This window comes from Carassius carassius, chromosome 35, assembly GCF_963082965.1.
Source record: "Carassius carassius chromosome 35, fCarCar2.1, whole genome shotgun sequence".
Classification (NCBI taxonomy): domain Eukaryota; kingdom Metazoa; phylum Chordata; class Actinopteri; order Cypriniformes; family Cyprinidae; genus Carassius; species Carassius carassius.
In genome coordinates this window covers 25,525,487-25,548,669 of record NC_081789.1, presented here as the reverse complement: position 1 = coordinate 25,548,669, position 23,183 = coordinate 25,525,487, and the positions used below count along the sequence as shown (strand labels likewise).

The 23,183-nt window shown below is 37.5% G+C and overlaps 1 protein-coding gene across 1 annotated transcript in view; it reads left to right on the top strand.

Moving 5' to 3' along the window:
* The first annotated feature begins 21,035 nt into the window (after positions 1 to 21,035).
* dnah3 (dynein axonemal heavy chain 3) overlaps positions 21,036 to 23,183 on the top strand; it is a 33,095-nt gene continuing 30,947 nt past the window's right edge. The window contains exons 1-5 of the mRNA XM_059525171.1: positions 21,036 to 21,255; positions 21,738 to 21,833; positions 21,909 to 22,104; positions 22,191 to 22,245; positions 22,370 to 22,487. Coding sequence (XP_059381154.1) covers positions 21,738 to 21,833; positions 21,909 to 22,104; positions 22,191 to 22,245; positions 22,370 to 22,487 — 465 coding nt within the window. The 5' untranslated portion in view covers positions 21,036 to 21,255. The remainder of the gene's footprint in view (positions 21,256 to 21,737; positions 21,834 to 21,908; positions 22,105 to 22,190; positions 22,246 to 22,369; positions 22,488 to 23,183) is intronic.

The window sequence follows — 23,183 nt, the reverse complement described above, 5'->3', positions numbered from 1 at the left end:
TAATTATAATATCCAAAGATATAACTGCATGGTGTGACTAAAGATTCTCTCTCTCTCTCTGTGTGTGTGTGTGTGTGTGTGTGTGTGTGTGTGTGTGTGTGAAATAACTCAAATTTAGCAAAACTGAACAAAAGCATCTCCTATCCTCAACTGTGAAAACAATTTATACACAAAGTACATCACATTTTCTTTATTCTGACAATCCAAAAGTCTTCTTTTGCTCAGTTTTTTTGAGTTCATCTGCAATAATTATAAGTAGTTCATCTCAGTTACATTTAGATTTGATTATTTAGATATCCACAGAAATGTGCATGTGGAGTTGAGAGAGGTTAAAGTTGACGTTGAGGGGAGTCTGTAGAGAGATGGAGGGATGGAGGAGGACAGAAGTGAGGACAGAGGTGACCGCAGCGCGGATCTAATGGCTGATAGTTTTTCACACCCGCGGAGTCGCAATGACAGACAGAGATCAGCGCTAAACACCCTGTGACTGACAGAGACCCACACACACACACACACACACACGTCTCACAGCTCACAGTGTGCATATATATATAATGTAATATTCGCATATTTTAGGATCATTAAGAGCTTTTGCTTTGTAACATTTTGATGACTGTTTTGTGATCATAGCAATCCATTTAATATAATTTCTATCCCTTTAAATTATATAATTTTACTAAAGTATAAATACATAATTTTTCTCAACTGTAAAATGGTAATAAAATGTCTTAATTTATATAATTAAAGCATTTTTAGTGTTAAGATTATTTCATCTATCTATATCTATCTATCTATCTATCTATCTATCTATCTATCTATCTATCTATCTATCTCTATGTATGTATAGATGGATGGATGGATGTATGGATGGATGGATGTATATGAAGCTGGTCAGTGTGGAGTGTGGTGCCACGTTCTCTGGTCGTGAGATGTGATTTGTTTGGACGGCTCCTGGGGCCGGATCTTCCCTTTGATTGGCCGTTTCTCAGCAGGGTCTCCGTGAGTGTGCCAGCCTTAGAGCATCAGGAGAAAATTTGGACAAGAGAATGTCCTCTTTTGCTCTCTTTTTCCCACCTGTTTGTCCAGCAATGTGTTCTTGGCTGTAAACTTCATCAGTTTTTTAGTGCTTATTTTAGCCTCCTTAACACTGAGTAGCTCTCACGCTCGAGAGAGACGTGTCTGTGTGTGTGTAAAAGTGTTCAATCCAGAGAGTGATTTGTGTCTGTCTATGCTATGACAAGTGTTTGTGTGTGTATGTGTGTGTGTGTGTGTGAGAGAGAGAGAGAGAGAGAGAGAGAGAGAGAGAGAGACTGGTGCTATTTGTAGCTGGTTAGGCTCTCAGGGAGTTAAATCCATCTGCCAGCAGAACCCAGTTTAGTCTAGGACACACACACACACACACACACACACACACAAACACACTGCAAGTGATCTGTTCCTGTCTGCATTATTTTCTTTATGAGTACTTTCAGAAAACTGCTGATGCAAAACTTGCATTAAAAATATTGTTTTATATTATTTTTAATAACTTGCTTTAGTTTATCTTGGGTGCACTTTAAAAAAAATTAAACGTTTGTACATAAAATAAAGATTATTTGTGTACATTTTACAGGAAAATACAATTTTAATCTTTCTACTTTAAAATGTCATATTTAATTCAGGGAGTTGCTTTCTTTCTAATTATAAAGAATAATGAGTATATAGTGTATAGAAAATTACAACATAAATTTTGACCTTTTTCTGTGAGCTTGTTGAAAAGGACTGAAAACATAATGCACATTTGTATTGATGCAATAAATTAATGCTGTCAAATGATTCATCACAATATATTCCCTCAAAAATAAAGGTTTTTGTTTACATAATATTTGTATGTGTGCTGTATATATGTACATATAAATAAACTCACATGCATGTAATTTATGTTATAAATAAATACATTTAATATATAAACATAACCTATTTTTCACATGATGTTTATATATTATTTTGATGTGTGTGTATGTACAAATAAAGTGCAAAAATCTTTTTGTGTAGTAATTGAACAATGCTACCTGACAGTAGTTGAGGAAGCATGAATATGTTTTTTTATATACTTATGTTTTTGTCTTTCTTGTAGCTTGACATATGTAGTAACTGTGATTTATGGCATAAACTGTATAAGAGTTTTAAAAAAATCTGTGCACAATTCTTTGGGGAGTGAACAATTAATTTAAAGTGGTTTAAATGGATATGCGGCATGAAATACATGTTTAAAGCAGCAGGTCTCTGGCAGTGTGTGTGTGTGTGTGTGTTTGGTAAATGGGTTGGTCAGACATATGCTGACTGGCTGAGGCATATGGTGGAGTGACAAGAAGGTTTAACTTCAGGCAGTTCTGGACATCCACCATTCACACACAGACATTTTTGAGGCCCATAAAGTTTCATATCACATTTATGCCGATGACACTCAGCTCTATTTTCCATTAAAACCAGGTACTGATTCTGTCACAGTGTCTGGGTTGTGTTCCCTGGGTTTCCACTAGGTGTCCTCCTTTCTCACGGTGTCTGTCTCCTTATCACTTCCTGTTCCCTTATTTGGTCACCTTCCTCCTGTTTAGTAATTGATTGTTCCCCACCTGTCTCCTGTTCCCTCATTATCATTTTGTGAATTTATACCCAGTCTGTCTGAGTCTGTGCTACGGAGTCCTTGTTTAATGTTTGAAACTCATGTCCGTCAGCTCTTGTCCTTGCCTTGTGTTCGTGTCTTGTTTATGTTTGGATTTGGATATTCTGGTTTTGACCCTGCCTGGACTGTTTACCCCTTTTGGATTACCCTTTAATAAATGACTTACCTGCGATTGGTTCCCTCTCCTGTGTTTCCTGTATATCCAAACGTGACAGAAGGACTCCGTCACACTAGGAACCAGTGGTATGTTATTTTTCCGTTCCCCAGCCAAGATGGCAGAGCGGTGAACCAAGTACCTTTGGTTGACCGCCCTCCGCCAAGAGTGCAATGAAGTGGGTGCCCTGGCTCAGGTGTTCTGGTCCCTGGCCGAGGGCATGGGCTACAACGATGCGGCCCTCAAGGACTATTTCAATGGCGGGCTGGATGATCCAGTGTCTCAGGAGGAGATGGCGCAGTTAGAGACACTGGAATTCTGGGAATTTGTGCGCTACCTGCAGCATCGGCTTCGGTGGGATGCCCCAGCCACTTTTGTCTCTTCCGGCGGGGTGGTCGTCAGCCCGGCACCACTGCCCAGGATGGCAACCAGCCAAGCGCCACAACCCAAGATGGCCGCCAGTCCAGCACCACAGCCCAAGATGGCCGTCAGTCAAGCGCAACAGCACAAGATGGCCGCTAACCCAGCGCCAATGCCCAAATTGGCCACCGTTCCAGCGCCACAGCCCAAGATGGCCGCCAGCCCAGCGCCAATGCCCAAATTGGCCACCGGTTCAGCGCCACAGCCCAAGATGGCCGTCAGCCTAGCGCCACAGCACAAGATGGCCGTCAGTCCAGCGCCACAGCACAAGATGGCCGTCAGTCCAGCGCCACAGCACAAGATGGCCGTCAGTCCAGCACCACAGCACAAGATGGCCGCTAACCCAGCGCCAATGCCCAAATTGGCCACCGGTCCAGCGCCACAGTACAAGATGGCCGCCAGTCCAGCGCCACAACCCCAGATGGCCGCCAGCCCAGCACCACAGTACAAGATGGCCGCCAGCCCAGCACCACAGTACAAGATGGCCGCCTGTCCAGAGTCATGGCCCAAGATGGCTGCTTGCCCAGCGCCGCTGCACAGGATGAGAGTCTCAGCTGACCCTCCGGAGTCGAGTCAGGTTCCAGTTGACCCTCCAGAGTCAAGTCAGGTGCCAGCTGACCCTCGTGACCCTCCAGAGTCGAGTCAGGGGCCAGTTGACCCTCCAGAGTCGAGTCAGGGGCCGGTGAACTCTCCAGAGTCGAGTCAGGCGCCGGTGAACTCTCCAGAGTCGAGTCAGGCGCCGGTGAACTCTCCAGAGTCGAGTCAGGCGCCGGTGAACTCTCCAGAGTCGAGTCAGGCGCCGGTGAACTCTCCAGAGTCGAGTCAGGCGCCGGTGAACTCTCCAGAGTCGAGTCAGGCGCCGGTGAACTCTCCAGAGTCGAGTCAGGCGCCGGTGAACTCTCCAGAGTCGAGTCAGGCGCCGGTGAACTCTCCAGAGTCGAGTCAGGCGCCGGTGAACTCTCCAGAGTCGAGTCAGGCGCCGGTGAACTCTCCAGAGTCGAGTCAGGCGCCGGTGAACTCTCCAGAGTCAGGGCTAGTCACCGCTGATCCTCCGGAGTCAGGGCTAGTCACCGCTGATCCTCCGGAGTCAGGGCTAGTCACCGCTGATCCTCCGGAGTCAGGGCTAGTCACCGCTGATCCTCCGGAGTCAGGGCTAGTCACCGCGGATCCTCCGGAGACTAGGCTGGTCACCGCGGATCCTCCGGAGACTAGGCTGGTCACCGTTGACCTTTCAGAGTCAAGTCAAGTCACCGGTGATCTTCAAGGACTGAGTCAAGTCACCGGTGATCTTCAAGGACTGAGTCAAGTCACCGGTGATCTTCAAGGACTGAGTCAAGTCACCTCTGATCTTCAAGGACTGAGTCAAGTCACCTCTGATCTTCATGAACAAAGGCAAGTCACCAATGATCTTCATGAACAAAGGCAAGTCACCAATGATCTTCATGAGCAGTGTCAGGCCAGCACCAATCTTCTGGAGTCCAGTAAGGACACCAGGGGATTACCAGAGTTTCGTCGTCCCGTTGGTCCAGCCGCACGGAGGTCTGCTCCGCCTTGGGGGGCTCTGGTCCTTACCACATGGCTGTGGTGGTCTTCTGCTCCGCCCTGGGGGCCTTCCGCCCTGACCACATGGTTGTGGGGGTCTTCTGCTCCGCCCTGGAGGACTCCGGCTTCGTCCACAAGGACGTGGCGGTCTTCTGCTCCGCCCTGGGGGGCTTCCGTCCTGACCACACGGTTGTGGTGGTCTTCTGCTCCGCCCTGGGGGGCTTCCGTCCTGACCACACAGTTGTGGCGGTCTTCTGCTCCGCCCTGGGGGGCTTCCGCCTTGACCACACAGCTGTGGTGGTCTTCTGCTCCACCCTGAGGGGCGCCACATGATGTCCTTCATGGATTTCTGTTTTGTGTTTCTTGGTTTCTGTTATGTTTCTGTCTGTTCCCCTCAGTGAGTCTGGCCCTCCGTCCCTCCCCCTGAGCCTCCACCTGTCCGCCTCCCTCCTGGTCTGTGTCGTGTCTTGTCGTGGAGCGTCTGGGAGCCGCTCCGTAGAGGGGGGGGTCCTGTCACAGTGTCTGGGTTGTGTTCCCTGGGTTTCCACTAGGTGTCCTCCTTTCTCACAGTGTCTGTCTCCTTATCACTTCCTGTTCCCTTATTTGGTCACCTTCCTCCTGTTTAGTAATTGATTGTTCCCCACCTGTCTCCTGTTCCCTCATTATCCTTTTGTGTATTTATACCCGGTCTGTCTGAGTCTGTGCTACGGAGTCCTTGTTTAATGTTTGAAACTCATGTCCGTCAGCTCTTGTCCTTGCCTTGTGTTCGTGTCTTGTTTATGTTTGGATTTGGATATTCTGGTTTTGACCCTGCCTTGACTGTTTACCCCTTTTGGATTACCCTTAAATAAATGACTTACCTGCGATTGGTTCCCTCTCCTGTGTTTCCTGTATATCCGAACGTGACAGATTCAGTTTCCTCTCTTCTAGCTTGTTCAGAGGACATTAAGGCTTGGATGGACAATAATTTCCTTCAATTAAATCAGAAGAAGACTGATGTTATGTTGTTTGGCCCTTCACACCTTTTAAATAATATACGTTCTACCCTAGGCCCCCTTCAAGATAGCATTCGTGATAAAGTAAAAAATCTGGGAGCTACACTTGATCCTGAATTAAAATTTGATAAACAAATCAACTCTGTAGTTAGAGCCAGTTTTCTGCAGCTTAGGGGACTTCGCAAGCTGAAAAATATTCTAAGCTTTAGTAATTTGGGGACTGTTAGTCATGCGTTTATTTCAACCAGGCTGGACTACTGTAACGCTCTATATGCTGGAATAAATCAGTCCTCTCTCGCGCGATTACAACTGGTACAGAATGCTGCGGCTCGTTTTTTAACAGGGTCAAAAAAGAGAGAACATATTACACCTGTGTTATCATCACTTCATTGGCTACCTGTTCGATTCAGAGTTGATTTTAAGGTTTTAGTATTTGTATTTAAATCACTTCATGGTCTTGCTCCTTCATATATTTCAGACCTTCTCCACTCGGATTGTCCAGTGAGAACACTCAGATCCTCTTAAAATGTATTTTTTTTCTCAGGCATATGCGTAACTTGATATTAAGTATTAAATTAATATTATTATTTTTTTAGTCTTAATTATTGTTTTCAATTGCATGATGTTTCCGGTCCTAAATCTATTATTTTTGTTTTGCTTTCTTTTCATATTTTATTATTAGTCTTTAAATTGTATTGTACAATGGATGTTTTGTTTGGTATGTTGTGCAGCACTTTGGTCAGCATTTATGTTGTTTTAAAGGGCTATATAAATAAACTTGACTTGACTTGACAGAGAGAGAGAGAGAGAGAGAGAGATGATGATGATAATGATGTAACTGAGTCTGTTCATTCCAATTCTACAGTATAATAGCATCATTATAATATGTTTTTAAATACTCAAACAAAGAAAACAGAATATTTTACAGTACGTGCACTTACATGTACTTACAGTGGACCTACAGTACATAAGAAAGAATGGGGAATTTAAGGTAACTACATGTAGTAGGGTTACTATAATAGTAAATGAGTAACAGGAGTGTAAAATAAAGTGCTTCCAGAAATTCATATTATGCCATACACTACTGTTTAAAATAAATTAAAATACTACCTCTATTCTGCATTAAATTGAAAGTGACAGTGGAGACATTTATAATGATATACAAGATTTCTGTTTCAATAAATGCTTTTTTTTTTTTTTTTACTTTCTATTCATCAAAGAATCCAGAAAAAGAAAATGTATCACAGAAATATGAAGCAGCATGACTGTTTGCAGCATTGATAGTAATCAGAAATGTTTCTTGAACAGCAAATCCTCATCTTAGAATGATTTCTGAAGATCATGTGACACTGAAGACTGGAGGAATGATGCTGAAAATACAGCTGCGCATCACAGAAATAAATTACATTGTACAAAATATTAAAGCAGAAAACATACTTTACAGTAGGTAAACATATTTCACAATATTTCTGTTTTTACAGTATTTTTGGAGAATTAAATGCAGCAGAAGAGATTTCCCTCAAAAAAAACAAAACCCTAAACATCTGAAAATAGTGTATTTGTTATAATATTTAACATGTGGTACTGCAGCATTTGTTTTACTGCTCAAATGGTGATTTACATAAAAGAAATTGTGTTATATGCAGAAAATTTCGATTTTTTTTTTTTTTTTAATGCAACAATCTCTTATTTTTAATTCTGAGAATCTGGTCAAAAGACATGGTATAAATAGCACTGTGTTGATAAATTCATGCGTTGGCGTGTGAAGTGTGTGTGCTGGTCATCTCTGGGCTGTTGCATCAGCTTCATTCTCCCAGGCTTTGCTGTAATGCAGTGTTTCCGCTCCATGTCCGGACTCCTCATTCCCTCTTTGTTCCCCTCAGTGCACATGGATTTAGCCGGACTAATTCAGTGCTTATCCATCCCAGCACAGCACAGCACGGCTTGCACTTTTCAACAGGCTCTGAACCTCTGTCGGGCGAGTTGGGCTTCTGAGATCTCTCGTTCAGCTCACTGAAGCCACACAAAACAAAGAAGTTGTAGTCGGAAATTCACAGGCTGAGTAAGACTACTGTTTTTGAATTATTTCTTGTCAACTTCTTGTAAATGTGTGAGTTTCAGAGCACTGATAGTGACGGAAGCGGTTAACATGTGATGACCACACCAACACACTGCTGCTCTCTTTACTGATCCTCAGTCACATTGTCATAGATACTGCTTCATACATGGCCAGAAATAAAATCTGAATTTTTTAATTTTAAAGCTTCGTTATGAGAAGGATCTGTCTGTACATCACGCTCACTTTTCCTCTGTAGCCTTATAGTGCACTACTTATTTCAGAAAGATTTTATTAAAAGAAGTGTCTTGTGCTCACCAAGGCCGCATTTATTTGATTATAAATACAGTAAAATTATAAATTAATTATTAGTACAATTTAAATGAACTGTATTATATGTGAATGTCTTATAAAATGTAATTTATTCCTGTGATCAAAGCTGAGTTTTCAGCATCATTCCTCCAGTCTTCAGTGTCACATGATCTTCAGAAATCATTCTTATATGCTGCTTAGGAAAAATAAAAAATATTATTATCAATGTTGAAAACACTTGTGCTGCTGAATACCTTTGTGGAAATGGTGATTTTTTTTTATTTTTCTAAAAAAAAATATTCTTTCGATGAATAAAAGAGTCAGAAGATCAGCATTTATTTGAAATAGAAACCTTTAGTAAGACTGTAAATGATTTAAATGATCAATTTAATCCATCCTCGCTGAATACAAGTTTTAATTTCTTAAAACAAAAATAGTAGTTAACTATTTGATCCAGTGCTGAGTGTTTTGTGTTGTTAGTTTAGTGCTGGTCCTGTAAGGTCACCTGAGGTCACATGTCATGAACACTTCAGGAGGGCTGTGTGGGGTTTGATTGCGGGTGTCAGTGATCGGACGATTCCTCGCGGGGGTGACGCTCCCATCAGCGGCCCTGTGTGTGTGTGTGTGTGTGTGTGTGTGTGTGTGTGTGTGTCAGCCATCATGTCACACTGCAACCAATTATGTACAATGGCATCAAGATTACAAATGAGTAACAGATATCTGAAAAGAATTAGTGGATTAACACACACTCATCTCTACTGGAGGGAATATCAATTAGTTGTGTGGGGTATTGTAATTAGAAGAGTTTGGATAAAGTTACAAGAACACTTGTGAGTGTGTGTGTGTGTGTGTGAGTGCAAATGATTTATACACCAGAATAGAGCAGATGTGTCTTAAATCACTTCTACTGTGTGAATCTCATAAAAATAATCAAGAAAGATCAAATTTACCACAAAAGAGAAAAAAAAAAGCAATGAATAACATTTTGCATAATTTTTTGAATCATTGCATTGTGTGAATGTTTTCATGACAGATCGAAAGCTTCATTTTCTTTAAGCCAACAGTGTCTTATTTTTAAAAAAATGCATATAATTAATTACATTTTAGGAGTCTAATGACTTCTTTCATTGTGACATTATTTTCATTTAAGTAATTATTTTAACTGTGCAAAAAAGATGTAATTAACCCCAAAAATCAACAGGAAAAACAGATACCCATCTGTTTTTAGGATCATTATGTCTTGCATTATGATATTATTTTTTATAACATTTAAGTAATTATTTTAATTGTGTAAAACCATGAAAAATTGCTTAATTATTAAATAATGTTAAAAACAAATCTTTGATTTTATTTATTTATTTATTTGTCTCTTGTGTTTTTGTGCAATTTCTCTGAAAGCAACTGATCAGAAAACAGGACAAACTTGACAACTCTGCAGAAAGAGAAAAGTTAGCTTTATCTGCTCAGCACATTCACTGCAGGGTTTAACACAATTTCAGATGACTGTAGGGCCCCTTATCATGCTGCCCGCTTTTAGAAAGCCCCAAAATACAACCTGGACACATCACACACACACACACACACATACACCTGCCTCACTCCGGATGTGTCCCCGGTTGATGCCCAGGTGACACACACACACACACACACACACACACAGAAATGCACATGCAGGACGGTTTTGTTGGTTTTGCGTTATTTTAATCTGTGTGTCTATGAGCAGAAAAGTAGGCCTTTCCCATGGTGCCTCTCTCTCTCTCTCTCTCTTTCTCATGAGCAGATCTCTAACAGTCAGTATTAACTTTAGCATGTGATTCATCCTGCAGTGTTTTCACATGACTATGAATGATGCTTTACCTGAAACACTGGAGGGTACAGGACTCTTCTCATTCCACACAGGAAGAAACCACCTAGCAACCACATAGAAACCTGAACAAACAAACCATATTAAAAAAAAAATCACAAAATGATATACCTGAAGAAATTACCTGAATGAATTACCAGAGGAAACACTTAATAATTTTTATTAAAAGATGTATTGCAAGTGTATTAAATGAAATCATAATATTTTGTCATTTAATAATATCATATATATTATATATATATATATATATATATATTTATATATATATATATATATATATATATATATATATATATATATTATAACTAATAATTACAATTATGATGTTCTTGATCTTTAATAAAATGTTCGCAAGTAGTACATTTAAGTGGATTAAAGTATTAATATTATCAATAATTGTCTAGCGTTTGTGGGTATAGATTTACTTTTCTCTAGTTTGAGCATTTATTTGTGTCCAGAAGCAAGCTAAATCTGTCAGAACTATCTTTCTGGACATCCAGGGATGATTATAATTGTCGTTATATAAACAGTAGAAGCATATGGTGCGCCCTCATTTTGATAAGTAACCGTGTGTGTGTGTGTGTGTGTGTGTGTGTGTGTGCGTGTGCGCGTCTGTGTGTGTGTGTGTGTGTGTGTGTGTGTGTGTGTGTGTGGGTGGAGGACACATTCAATCACATGACATTGCTGCTGATACAGGACGAGGACAGGTGGAGGTGCCAGAGGTTTCCAGGTGCGCAGCTGCTGATATTTTGGGCCAGGAGTAAGTCATTACAGGAATAGAGTCTGTTCAGATGAGAAAAGAAGCAGAAGAAGCAGCAGATTGTTACTGCAGTGCAGGTTTGTGAAGTGACTCACCTGTTGGAGTAATAATGTGAGAAAGGAACTCTTCTTCTATCATTTTCCCTTCATCTAAATCTTCACCTTCACCCTAAAAAAGTATGAGTAGATATTTGTGGGTCAATCTCATAAGGAAAAATCTGGGTAATCACGAAGAAATGTGTATACATATGTCATTTCTTTTGACATTTGACTTTACTTTTGTATACATATACACTCATTACTCTTTAATTGTTACAAAAATCATTCTGTTCAGACATAATTATTTATTTTAGTTTTATTAAAATCCCAATCACATATATGTGATTTACCACGATTGTAAAAAAGTATATCTACAGTATATATACATACATACATTTTTGCATAAATTATTAATATTTTTCACATTATAGTGCACAGTTGGAAGGAAATGGTTTCTATATTAATTAATTATTAATATTAATTTATTATTAAGAAAATCAGCCTTAAAAGAAATTTAGGACATCAAATACCTTGAATATTAAAAAGGATGCTTTACAATTGCATGAATATTTTTTTTCTCTCATTATAGTACACAATTAGAATCAAATAATGAGTTGAAAGGACTGAAATATGATGCAATATTTGGTATATTTTTTTGTTAGCATCTGCTTGCTTACGTGTGGGTGTGTGTGTGTGTATGTGTGTGTGTGTTAGACTCACATTTGTTCTTTATGCTACTGTATCTATCTTTGAGATGATGCTATAACACCCTCACACACACTTATACCTCCGGATAACAGTCTGACATCTCGCAGGACACACGAATAAACAAAACCGGCCCTGACAGGACTAACACACACACACACACACCGACCCGTGGCTTCGTCCTTTACCTTGTCATAAAGTATAAATCTGAAAGTTTGGAGAGATGAGCAGACTTCAGACAGAGCACCTTTACTGTCAGACGTTCTCAATCTCTCCAGACAGACCGAGATCCACCTCTTATAGGTTCATCAATAAATCAACAAGCCATCTCTGGGTAGTTCATGTGTCATAACATGGAAACAAAGGCAAACAACTTCATTTCCAAGAACTGAAACATCTTTGTAGCCATTGACTGGAAACTGAATACATTGATTGTTTTTCCTCAGAATGCTTCAGTTTAATACACAGCCTAGTTCATTTCTTCGACTTGATAGGTTTTCTTTCTTATGTCTTGACACATTTGTTTCATATCTGCTTGTCTGTGTTTGCATGTTTCAGTTTTTACAGCATATGGGCTGATATTAAAAAATAATGATGGCTCATTATGTGGTTCATAATATAGGGCAAAATATAGAGAAGAGCGTTATAAGACTATAAGAATACAAAAAGTATCATTAGTTAACGTTTGACAGCGAGCAATACATTTGTTACAGTATTTATTAATCTTTGTTAACAGTAGTTCATTAAAATATAGAATCACATTTTCATACAAATTACATGATGAAAACTGTAGTCAGTAATGTAATCTAGATTACTCTTCAGGTAATGTATTGTGACTACTTTTGGATTACTTTTAGATTACTTCTGACCTAACTTTAAATGGGATTATTTTAAAATAAATAATAAAAAAACATCATCAAATGCATTCAAAATTACATTACACCAAGGTTTCCCAAACTGGGGTAAGTTAAAGAACTTCAGGGGGTGTGCAAGTTGATGTAAAACTAATAATTAAATCTTGAAAATTTCAAATTAAAATTATCTAAAAAAAATTGAAATATTGTATTTGTTTGCCTGTCAAAATAACCATTAAAAGACAATAAGAAATTGTTAAATTATTGAATTAAATTGTTGTAATCCATAAAAAAGTAACTGTAATCTGATTATGATTACATATATATTACAATATAATATAATACATTTTAAAATGTAATATAAAACAGTTACAAGTACTGCAATTTTTTACTGGTAATCAGTTACTACCCAGCATTGTCTGCCACTGAATAAAAAATAAAAAGGTATTTGTGACCTTTTATCTCACAAATATGACTTTGTTTCTCACAATTGCATGTTATAAAGTGAGAGTTGTGTGATATAAAACAGCAAATGCATGGTTAAGGTCAGAACTGTATAATATAAAATCACATTTGCATATTATAAAGTCAGAATTGGGCAATATAAAGTTCATCAATACTGCATGATATAAACTCACAGTTGCAAGAACAAAATCTGAATAGCAAGATAAGAACTCAGAATTACGAGAAAAAAGTTAGAATTGTGAGATAAAGTCGCAATCACCTTTTCTTTTTAAACAGGCTTCCTTATGAAAATACAGCTTGTTAGTTCATTATAGCTTATTTTTTTAAACAATGTTAACAGATACACCTTTTGATTTTTGTAATGTACTATTATTTGTCGAGATTAACATTGCAAGTAATAAATGCTTTAGTATTTTTCAAGGTTACCAACCTTCTTGTAAAGTGTTACTGATCAGGTTTTTTGAATTCCTGAAAATATGATGCAGATCTCAAAGAGCTTCGAACTATTCTTTCTACATTAACTGTAAGATGAAAACGTGTGTGAAAAACAATAGAGAAAAAGTGATTATGTCTGGATCTGAACATGATTTAGTGATCTGCATATAATATTTGAATGTGCATGTTTGTGTCTGGCTCTATAATGTGACCTGCTGTAACCCATCAGCGTGCATGAAGTTATTATTTAACGGCGTCAGATCTAAACGCCTCTGAATCACTGCCGATTGGATGACGATCAGCAAGGTTACATGTCTGAAGCACCCTCACAGGGGAATGAATGACAGCTGCTCCACCCACAGACACACAGCTGATGCTCAACACAAAAATGCACAATACACACATGCACAGTTCTGCACACAATACATATGCAGCAGAATATCAAAAGGAGTGTGGAATGCAAATTACAATTGGTTTAAAAGCAGAAATGTCAAACTTGAACTTCTGTTAAAACAATTGTTCAGCTGTTATTTAAGATGTAAACTTTCTAAATTGTCCTAATTTTCTAGGTGGAGGAACTTGTGGTCATGCATTACTGATGCTAGTCCTGTGAATGGAGGTTTGCTCCATATAAACACTGCTTTTAGAGTGTTACATCACATCCATATCACTTCCTGGAATTCCCACACAAAGGGCACATGGAAGGTCAAAATATGGAAATATCATTGCACAGGCAATCCTGCATTAGGCTTGTTGTTCCCGAGAGGAAAGTGGGAGCGCTGCGAGCTTTTAAAGACCTTTATCTCTCCCTCTATTTCTCTCTCGCACTCTTTTATTATCAATGTAGAGTTTTGCAGGGTTGACAGCTCTTAAAGTGTGTGTGTGAAGGTCAAGGGCTGAGCCATTCTTGGATTTCAGGTTGCACGAGGACGGGACGGCCCGCCGTCGGAGGTCATGCTCTGCGTAAGGAGACCTTTCCTTTTTCTTTTAGCATTAATGACTGACCTCCTGACCTTTTACCTGAATGGAACAAGTGTCTGTTTCAGAAGCGAAACTAATGAGCAGAAATGCCAGGGCTTGTGGGATTTCTTCTTGGAGAGAGAAACTTTCATTAACAAATCCAATTTGGACATAATTAATGTTATTTGGAAAAAGGAACAGGAGATATAGACATAAGGGTAACACATTATTTTAAGGTGTCCTTGTTACACGTTACATTTACATACTATTATAATTGAAATTAATCATGCAGAATTACATGCAAGTAACACTAAACTAAACCCTAATCCTAACCCTAACCATAAGGTAAGTGCATGTAGTTAATTAATATTTTCAGTACTTAAATGTATAATTACACTGTAACAAAGACAGCTTAAAATAAAGTGTAACCAACAAAAGTTTGTTGTATCAGATGGTAATACCAAGATGCTTATAATATATCATGCTATGATACTCAAAGATACTTTTAGAAAGACCATATATGCAAATGAGAAATCATATGAAGTTAATATTTTTATTTAGTAAGGATGCATGAAATTGATTGAAAGTGACAGTTAAGATTATTATAATTTTACAAATGATTTCTTTTTCAAATAAATGCTGTTCTTTTGACATTTTTGAACATAACTTTTGAACTTATTAAGCAGCAGAACTGTTTTCAAGATTGATAATTATCAGAAATGTTTCTTAAGCAGCAAATCCTCATATCAGAATGATTTCTGAAGATCATGTGACACTGAAGACTGGAGGAATGATGCTGAAAATACAGCTGCGCATCACAGAAATAAATTACATTATAAAACATATTCAAACAGAAAGCAGTTATTTTAAATTGTAATACTATATTGCAATATTTCTGTTTTTACTGTATTCTTTTTTTTACCAGAAAATACTTTTTATAGAAGATACTTATTTAAAAACAAATTTTTGAACTGCAGTATATATTGATTATCAGATACTGACTAATTTTGCAATTATGACTTTCCAAACAAATGTGCTTTAAATTAAATATTAACCTTACCAATATATTAATTGTCACGATCATTAGATGGAGTGCCCATGAGCTTCAGTAGAGGGCACTCCAGTCAGGACCATTCCACCCATTCACCACCAGTTGTCACTTGGACACTAGCACCTCTCAAACTGTTGCACCACACCCGAACTACATTACCCATGAGTCACTGCATCACAATCACCCTGCCACACCTGCACCTCATTCATCAGCCAATTTCCTTGCCACACCTGCACCTCATTTACACACACACATAAAAGCAGCACACTCACTCTCACTCTCTGCGAAGTCTTGTTTAGCCAGTCTGACATTGCCGAGCGTTTCCCCTGTGTTTGTTATTCCTGTGTTTTGACCTTTGGAGTGTTTATTCCGACTCTGATTCTCCGCTGCCTGTCCCGATCTCTGCTTGTTTCTGGTTACGATTCTGGTTATCCCTGACACACCTGACGCCATTCCTGATCTCTGCCTGTATGACCATTCTGTTTAATAAATGCTGCATATGGATCCGAACGCCTCCGACTCCTTGTTACATTAATATTGTGGATTAATATGAGAAACATGAAGCAGACATATAATCATCATTTTGTAAAGATGATTTTGTATAGAACTAACACACACATTTGTCCTCTCCCTCACACACACACACACACACAGGTGTGGAGGTATCTGGCCTCAGAGGCGTTTTTCCATTTCTCTCTTAATGAATCTGCTGCTCCTCTGATCATCTCCTCTGTCTCACCCCTCTCTCACTTTCACTGGGTGACCACAGCGACGGCATCCCTTTCTCACCCTCCTCATCACCGCTATGACCCACTCAGCCCGTAACCGAACCAGCAGAACCCACATCAAATATTAACCGCCCCATTAATGAGTTTTCCATCGCTCCTACACACACACACACTCTGCCATAATTAACGGAAATCACTTACCATGTATCACTACTTAAATTCACACAGCTACCACAAGTGATCTCTGAGAGAGAGAGAGAGAGAGAGAGAGAGAGAGAGAGACAGATAGAGACCACAGTCTCAACTCCTTGAAGAAAAATGGCACGTCTCGGCGTAGACGATCATGTGTCATGCACAACATGCATGTTTACATGCAATCTGCAAGAACATTAATATTCAATGTGTGTGCTTGTTGGGGGACGGGGGATTTGGGTGTGTTAATATTTCATGTCATTATCAAGTTACTCGTGAATGTGACTGTTCTGACCTAAAGTCTGTGTGAAACTAGTGCTTGTTTCAGTCTCTGCATCCCCTGCACCGTTGAGCTCAAGTGGGCCGTAATCGGGGGCTTGTCTGGGATTTGAACTCTGGACCTCTACATCTGAAGCAAGACTCATATGGTACCGGTAGTAAAAATCACATTTAGTTTCTCCACTGAGATCCATTCTCAGACTACTTAGCAATGTATACACTACCTTTCGAGATTTTGAGGTTATAGTATTTTAAAATGTTTTTGAAAGGATAATCTTATGCACATCAAGATTGTATTTTTAAACCCCAAATACAGTAAAGGTGTGAAACTTTATTACTTTTATAACTTTTTTCTTTTTGAATGTATTTGAATGAGTTTTCAGAATCATTTCTCTAGTATTCAGTGTCACATGATCCAACTACCAAATTGTTTGTAACCACTGTTGTTGTAATTTTGACTGCATATGAAATATTATGTCATATCATCACCTAGTTAACAAAATATGTTAGAAGACTGTGTGTGTGTGCTTTCAAGGATGTAGGTCTACTTGATAAAGTTTACCCTCTAACTTAGAAAAAATCATGGTTAATTTGGTGTTACCATGGTCCAGGGATTTTCCCCTGTGAATTAAAACAAATGTGACTTCAAAATAACAAAAAATAAATAAACAAGAAATAAATTAAATTAATAAAAACAACTTTTACACCTTAAGAGGGAATAACAACAAGAAAAGCGTTTAAACTTTCCATGTCAAAGGCAGTTTTTACAAATATGAGCATTGACGTCAATTTAAGTGAACACACACACACATGTTTGTTTTTGTGAAAAGTGGGTTCATCCCATAGGTGTAATGGTTTTTATACTGTACAAACTGTATATTCTATGGCCCTACACCAACCCTACACCTAACCCTAACCCTCACAGGAAACTTTGTGCATTTTTACTTTCTCAAAAAAACTCATTCTGTATGATTTATAAACGTTTTGAAAAATGGGGACATGGGTTATGTTCTCATAAGTCACCCTCTCCTTGTAATACCTGTGTTATACCCATGACATTATACAGAGTTGTGTCCTGATATGACACAAAAACAAGAGCACACACACACACACACTAAGATCAAATCTGTGCATACACAAACTTTATAAATGAGGCCCATAGAGTTATCACTGCTTTAGGATTTAACAGAACTCTGGACAGTTTCCATGTACTGTACTTTTCTGTCAACAAGAGAGGATTAGAGACAGATTTTTGTGAAATTTAGCAGTTTCACTTTTAAAGTTTAACTTTACCTCTATGATGGTCTTTATTCTGTAAAACGATTTATGTTACTGTTTTGAAGCCCGACTGTGAATTTTAGTGCATATTAAAGAGCAGCATTAACATTCTTTAAAACATATTTTTTTATGTTCCACAGATAAAACAAGAAAGTAATGGTTTTGCAACGACATGCGGATGAATAAATGATGACAGAATCTCAATGTCAGATAAACAATCACTTTATCCTCAACTTGTCAACTTCTAGTTATGAGTTTGGAAAGGTTTGGGGTGAAAGTGCACCACTTTATTAAAGCAATTAAAGTCTAAATATCACTCAAACATGCATACATGAGCTGGTGTAACACCCCTGGAGGGATCTCTCCTGAAAGAACAGTTAAGAAATCAGTTAAAGCTATTAGTGTATCACGCTTACAATAAGTGTCTGATTCACTGACTTCATGAAAAGAGATGGGAGAGCGAGCCAGGGAATGTGTCTTCTTGTATTTGCATGCTGGAACAGCAGAGTGTTCTAAATGTCTTTATAGATGAAAGACAATTAAGTCTTTAGTCATCTAATTACATGCTTTCTCTCTCTCTCTTTCTCTCTCTTGCTCCGTCTCTCCCACTCATAACCATTTCTATTTCCAGAACTGATGTGTTATCAAGTTCCATGCAGGAACTATTATGTTTTAACAGATTATATAGAGAAAGCTGGGTTTAGCTGTGATGTGATATGAGCTCTATGAGCTGTGATGACTGTCAGAATGTGAAATTACAGTTTTATGAGTCAATACAGTCAAAATATTACCACTTTCTTGCAGGTTGCTGGTCTTATTGTGCACAGTTATTCTAAAGCACAGGATCTCTGTTATTGACTTTTCTCTTTGTCTAACTTTAGATTTTTCAACTCCACATTGCACCATTCAATAATCAATTACTAACATATGAAATCAAGTTCTGAAATACTTTCACTTTTCATGCATCAGAGTTTTCAAACCATGTATTATATTGATAACAACGAATTTAACGATTAATATACTTTATTGTATGTACACCATATCATTCAAAAGTCTGGGGTCGGCAAGATTTTGAAAGAAGTCTCTACAGTAAAAACAATAATATTGTGAAATATTATTACAGTTTAAAATACATTTTTTTAAGTGAATGTGAGCTGAATTTTCAGCATCATTTCTCCAGTCTTCAGTGTTGTATGATCCTTCAGAAATCATTCTAATATGATAATTATAAATAGTGGTTCTAATTATACAATTTGATGAATAGAAAGCTCAGTGAACAGCATTTATTTGAAATGCATGTTTTATAACATTATAAATGTCTTTACTGACATTTTCGACAGTATCAGTTTAACTGTATCATTCATGTCTTTTCACTTTCTTTTTTATTTTATCTAACCCATACACTTTTTTTTTTTTCTGGAAGTGTATCACAGTTTCCAAACATATGAAGTAGCACCACAACTGCTTTCAACCATAGCAATATTTTTTTTACAGCACCAAATCAGCATATCAGAATGATTTCATGAGGATCATGTGAAGACTGGAATAATGATGCTAAAAATTCAGCTTTGCATCACAGGAATAAATTACATTTTAAAATGCATTCACTTTTAAAACATTTCATTTAAATCGTAATAATATATCATAATATTCCAGTTTTTACTGTATTTTTGATCAAACAAATGCAGCTTTGCTGAGCAGAAGAGACTTCTAATTATGAAAAAAAAAATCATAATTATTCCAAACTTTTGAGCGCTAGTGTAATTCTGACTCTGATTTGTCCCTGGATGTCAGACTGGTTGTCAGACTCTGTGAGATCCAGTGTAATCTGTGGTGTAATCTAGTTGTGCAGCTTGACTGTGTCCTTGTTTAGACATTTGAAAGCAGTAAACACAGAAGTCATGTTTATTTGATGCTGACAGCGCTGAGTTAGTTGATCTACGTGTGCTAGATCACTCACTAGTGTCTGATCACTTCTACTGATGACCTTGTATGTTAGTGAAAGTACGTAAAGAAATCTGTCAATAAGCGGTGTCTTTGTGCACAAGTGTTTTCCAGCTAATGCAGGTGGTTAAGGTGTGGAATACAGAATAACTGCTGACAGGACAGGAACTGGAATATCGGACATGGTAGGATTTACCTCTCTTTCTCTCTCTTAAATAATGCAGACAATACTATAGGTGATTGCCCTGTAGAGGTCTGGTGATGAATGGCCCTTGTCTAATTTCGGGTCCTTTGCCAGTTCTGTGGTTATTTATTTCGAGAGTTTAACAGCATGACCTCAAAACACACACTCACCTGTACACACACACACACACACACATACATATACTGTACCTGTGTTAATATAGAGAGAGTACATTATATATATATATATATATATATATATATATATATATATATACACGCACACAGTTCTGAAACAGTGCATTGTTATGGCCGGTTATGGGGTCTATAATTAGATCTAAATCAGGACAAGGAGAAAGGCCACTCACACAGACTTTTATTATGGAGAGACTCAAACTCTCCCATATGTGGGGCAAAAACTTCTACATGCATCTTTCCTCCAGTGAATATACTGTATATATGTTTAAACAATATAAAAAAATTTAACCCATGAGGAATTAAAAATGCAAAAAAAAAAAAAAAAACCTACAACTTACAAATACTTCACTCACTTAAAAACTTATTATTAAACTTAGTGACCTGTTTATGTTTTGCATTTAAAGCATCAGACATAATAACAGTTAAAACATTTATAAAAATGACAGAAGCTTTAAAAAAAGAGTTATCCCAATAAATCTTTTTAATATATTTAATAGAATATAACAATACAATTGTTAATAAAATACTACAAATATATAAAAAACATAAAAATTACAAAATCAAATAAATGTAATTTAATTAATGAGAATTAAAATAAAAGCAAAATGACTGAAAACATAAAAATAAAAACTAATTAAATATATTAATACTTTAAAACTATATAAATAATCCTATATATAATCTTATATTTTATATCCAATAATTAAAAAAAAATTACAATATTTATGTTAAAAGTAATTTCAACATTAGCATTTTGTCAAGTGTTTTAACAACTCGGTGAATAGACCTTCTAGCGATTAGTGAAATAGCGACACCGTGTGCTCACAAAGAGGTATTATAACTACAATAAAAATGTTTGTACTATTATTATTTGAAAACTATTGACAGTTTTTTAAATGGCTTTATAATTTTTACATTATTATTTAAGAAATCTTAATTTTTTAATAGTAATCTTTTTTTTCGCCCTACGGCTGTACAAACCCTTTGTTTACTGACGATAGTGAAACTCAAGCAGGACTGTCACCACGAACAGCGCGTGAACAAACACTTATATTGACAACCGGCGGATCATTAGCAAGCGACTCGGCGTATAACGGCTGTGAGGCGCTTTGCTCATATGATCAAACTGTATTTAACTGACGCGATTAATGTGGGATTATAAAACTAATGACTGAAGGTAAGACCGTTATAACCGTTTTGGAGGATAAAAACACTGTTTGTTAACGAACGCCAACGAAGCCTCCTTACCTGAAGCTCAAAGTGACCCGTTGTGGTAAAAGAGTGAACATTGTTACTTTAATAAGTATTCACTATCATTGATGTCACTGGTATTTCCTCATTTAAAAATAAAGTATACGTTTAAAGCTATTTAAAGTTAGCAGATAATTCAAAACCGGTGTTTTAACGTATAACCTACTTTAGTGGCAGTTAAGACATTTAAACTTGAAAACAAACCGTCAGTTTTCAAAATCTAGTAAGCTGCCTACCTAGACAGCATCGTAGTGTACTGCGTATCTAGACAGCATTTTGTAAATGTGTCCAAATGTATGTCTTTTATAGAGAGATACATTGAAATGCTTTAGATAAGTGTCTTCTGGCTTCAAAATTAGGCAGTTTTAAGCAAACTGTGCTTTTAAGATGTTCTTGTGTTTCTCACAGATGAATGCTAACTCAAGTCATGATGTGGGATGTGCTGGGAAGCTCCCTAGATTGCTGCCTCTGCCCGCATCCCAGAAGCCCTCTGACCTGTATGAGGTGTGTATATAAAGTGTCTCAAGATCTAGGCTACTTGATGTGTTTTTGCTCACTCTAATTTGCTCTCTGTTTCAGATTTATCTCCATAACAGTCGATACCCGCCCCTCCTGCAGAATCACTCTCGGACTCGCGCGGTTCCCTACAAGGAGCTGCGGCACCACAGAAGTCCCTCTGAGTCTATCGGGAACAACTACAGTCCGAGAGGCCAAAACCTGAAAATCCAACATCTGAAGCGCAGGCATCATTCACTTCAGTGCCCTCCAGTTGCATGTATCCTTTACAAATGTCTTATACATGCTTAAATACATGCATACACAAACACTTTCAGTGTGTCTGTTCTTAACTTCACATTTAAGACAACAGTGATTCTCCAGTAGTAAGAAAGGAACAGCCTGTGACCCATGCACAAAGGTTTTTAGTAACAGATTTTTAATGCATCCATGTGTGTTTCTTGAACAAAATAGCGAGTTCACTAAACTCAGTATTGCAATATTCATGCAAGGGACCATCATGTTTTTCTTCTATTGACAAACAGAACATCTGTGATTCACAAAAGTCGTCCTTTGTCACCGAACCAGCAGCTTGAAATCATGAGGCGTGAGGAGACACGAAGTCAAAGGGAACAGACAGAGCCCACAGAGAGAGATTTAGAGGTCATTATCAGCAACTCTCTTTCATACAGTCGATGTCAATAATGATTTCATGGGTTTTTAAAACACACTTTGATTCTTTTTATTTTACAGTTGTTTCCATCTTTTTCTAAGTGGGTCAATTAGGAAATACCAGTTTAATTAATTAACGGCAAAATATTTTTTTGGAAATTTTAACTGATATTTCCTACTGACACACAGCAAAAGATGGAAATAATTTTTGTGGATAAAAAAAAAAAAAAGTTGTTTAACCTCTTAAGACCCAAGTAAAATATTTTTTCCATGTCTATACATTGTTTAGCATTAAATAATGTAAAAAAAAAAATTATGTTATGCTATGTCATCGGGACTCAATCTCTTTAAAAAAAATAAAAAGACATTAATGAACATCCATAGGCAAAAACAATTGATTTTTTAAATCACCAATACACGTTTAGTTTTCAAGATTTTTTTTTTTTTTTACCAAACTTTGTATAAAGATGATTCTCAACTATGTTATAACAGAATGATTCAATATACCATTTTTCTTTCTGCAAAATGTGTGTAAAACAGCCATAAACAGGTGTTCCCATTATATACAAAGTATCTATAAACTAAATCTAATTTGCATAATAATGTGTTTTTTGGGCAACATGTAATGAAAAAATAAGTGTAATAATGGGAGTAATAATTGACAAGATTTTTATAATAATAAATAAT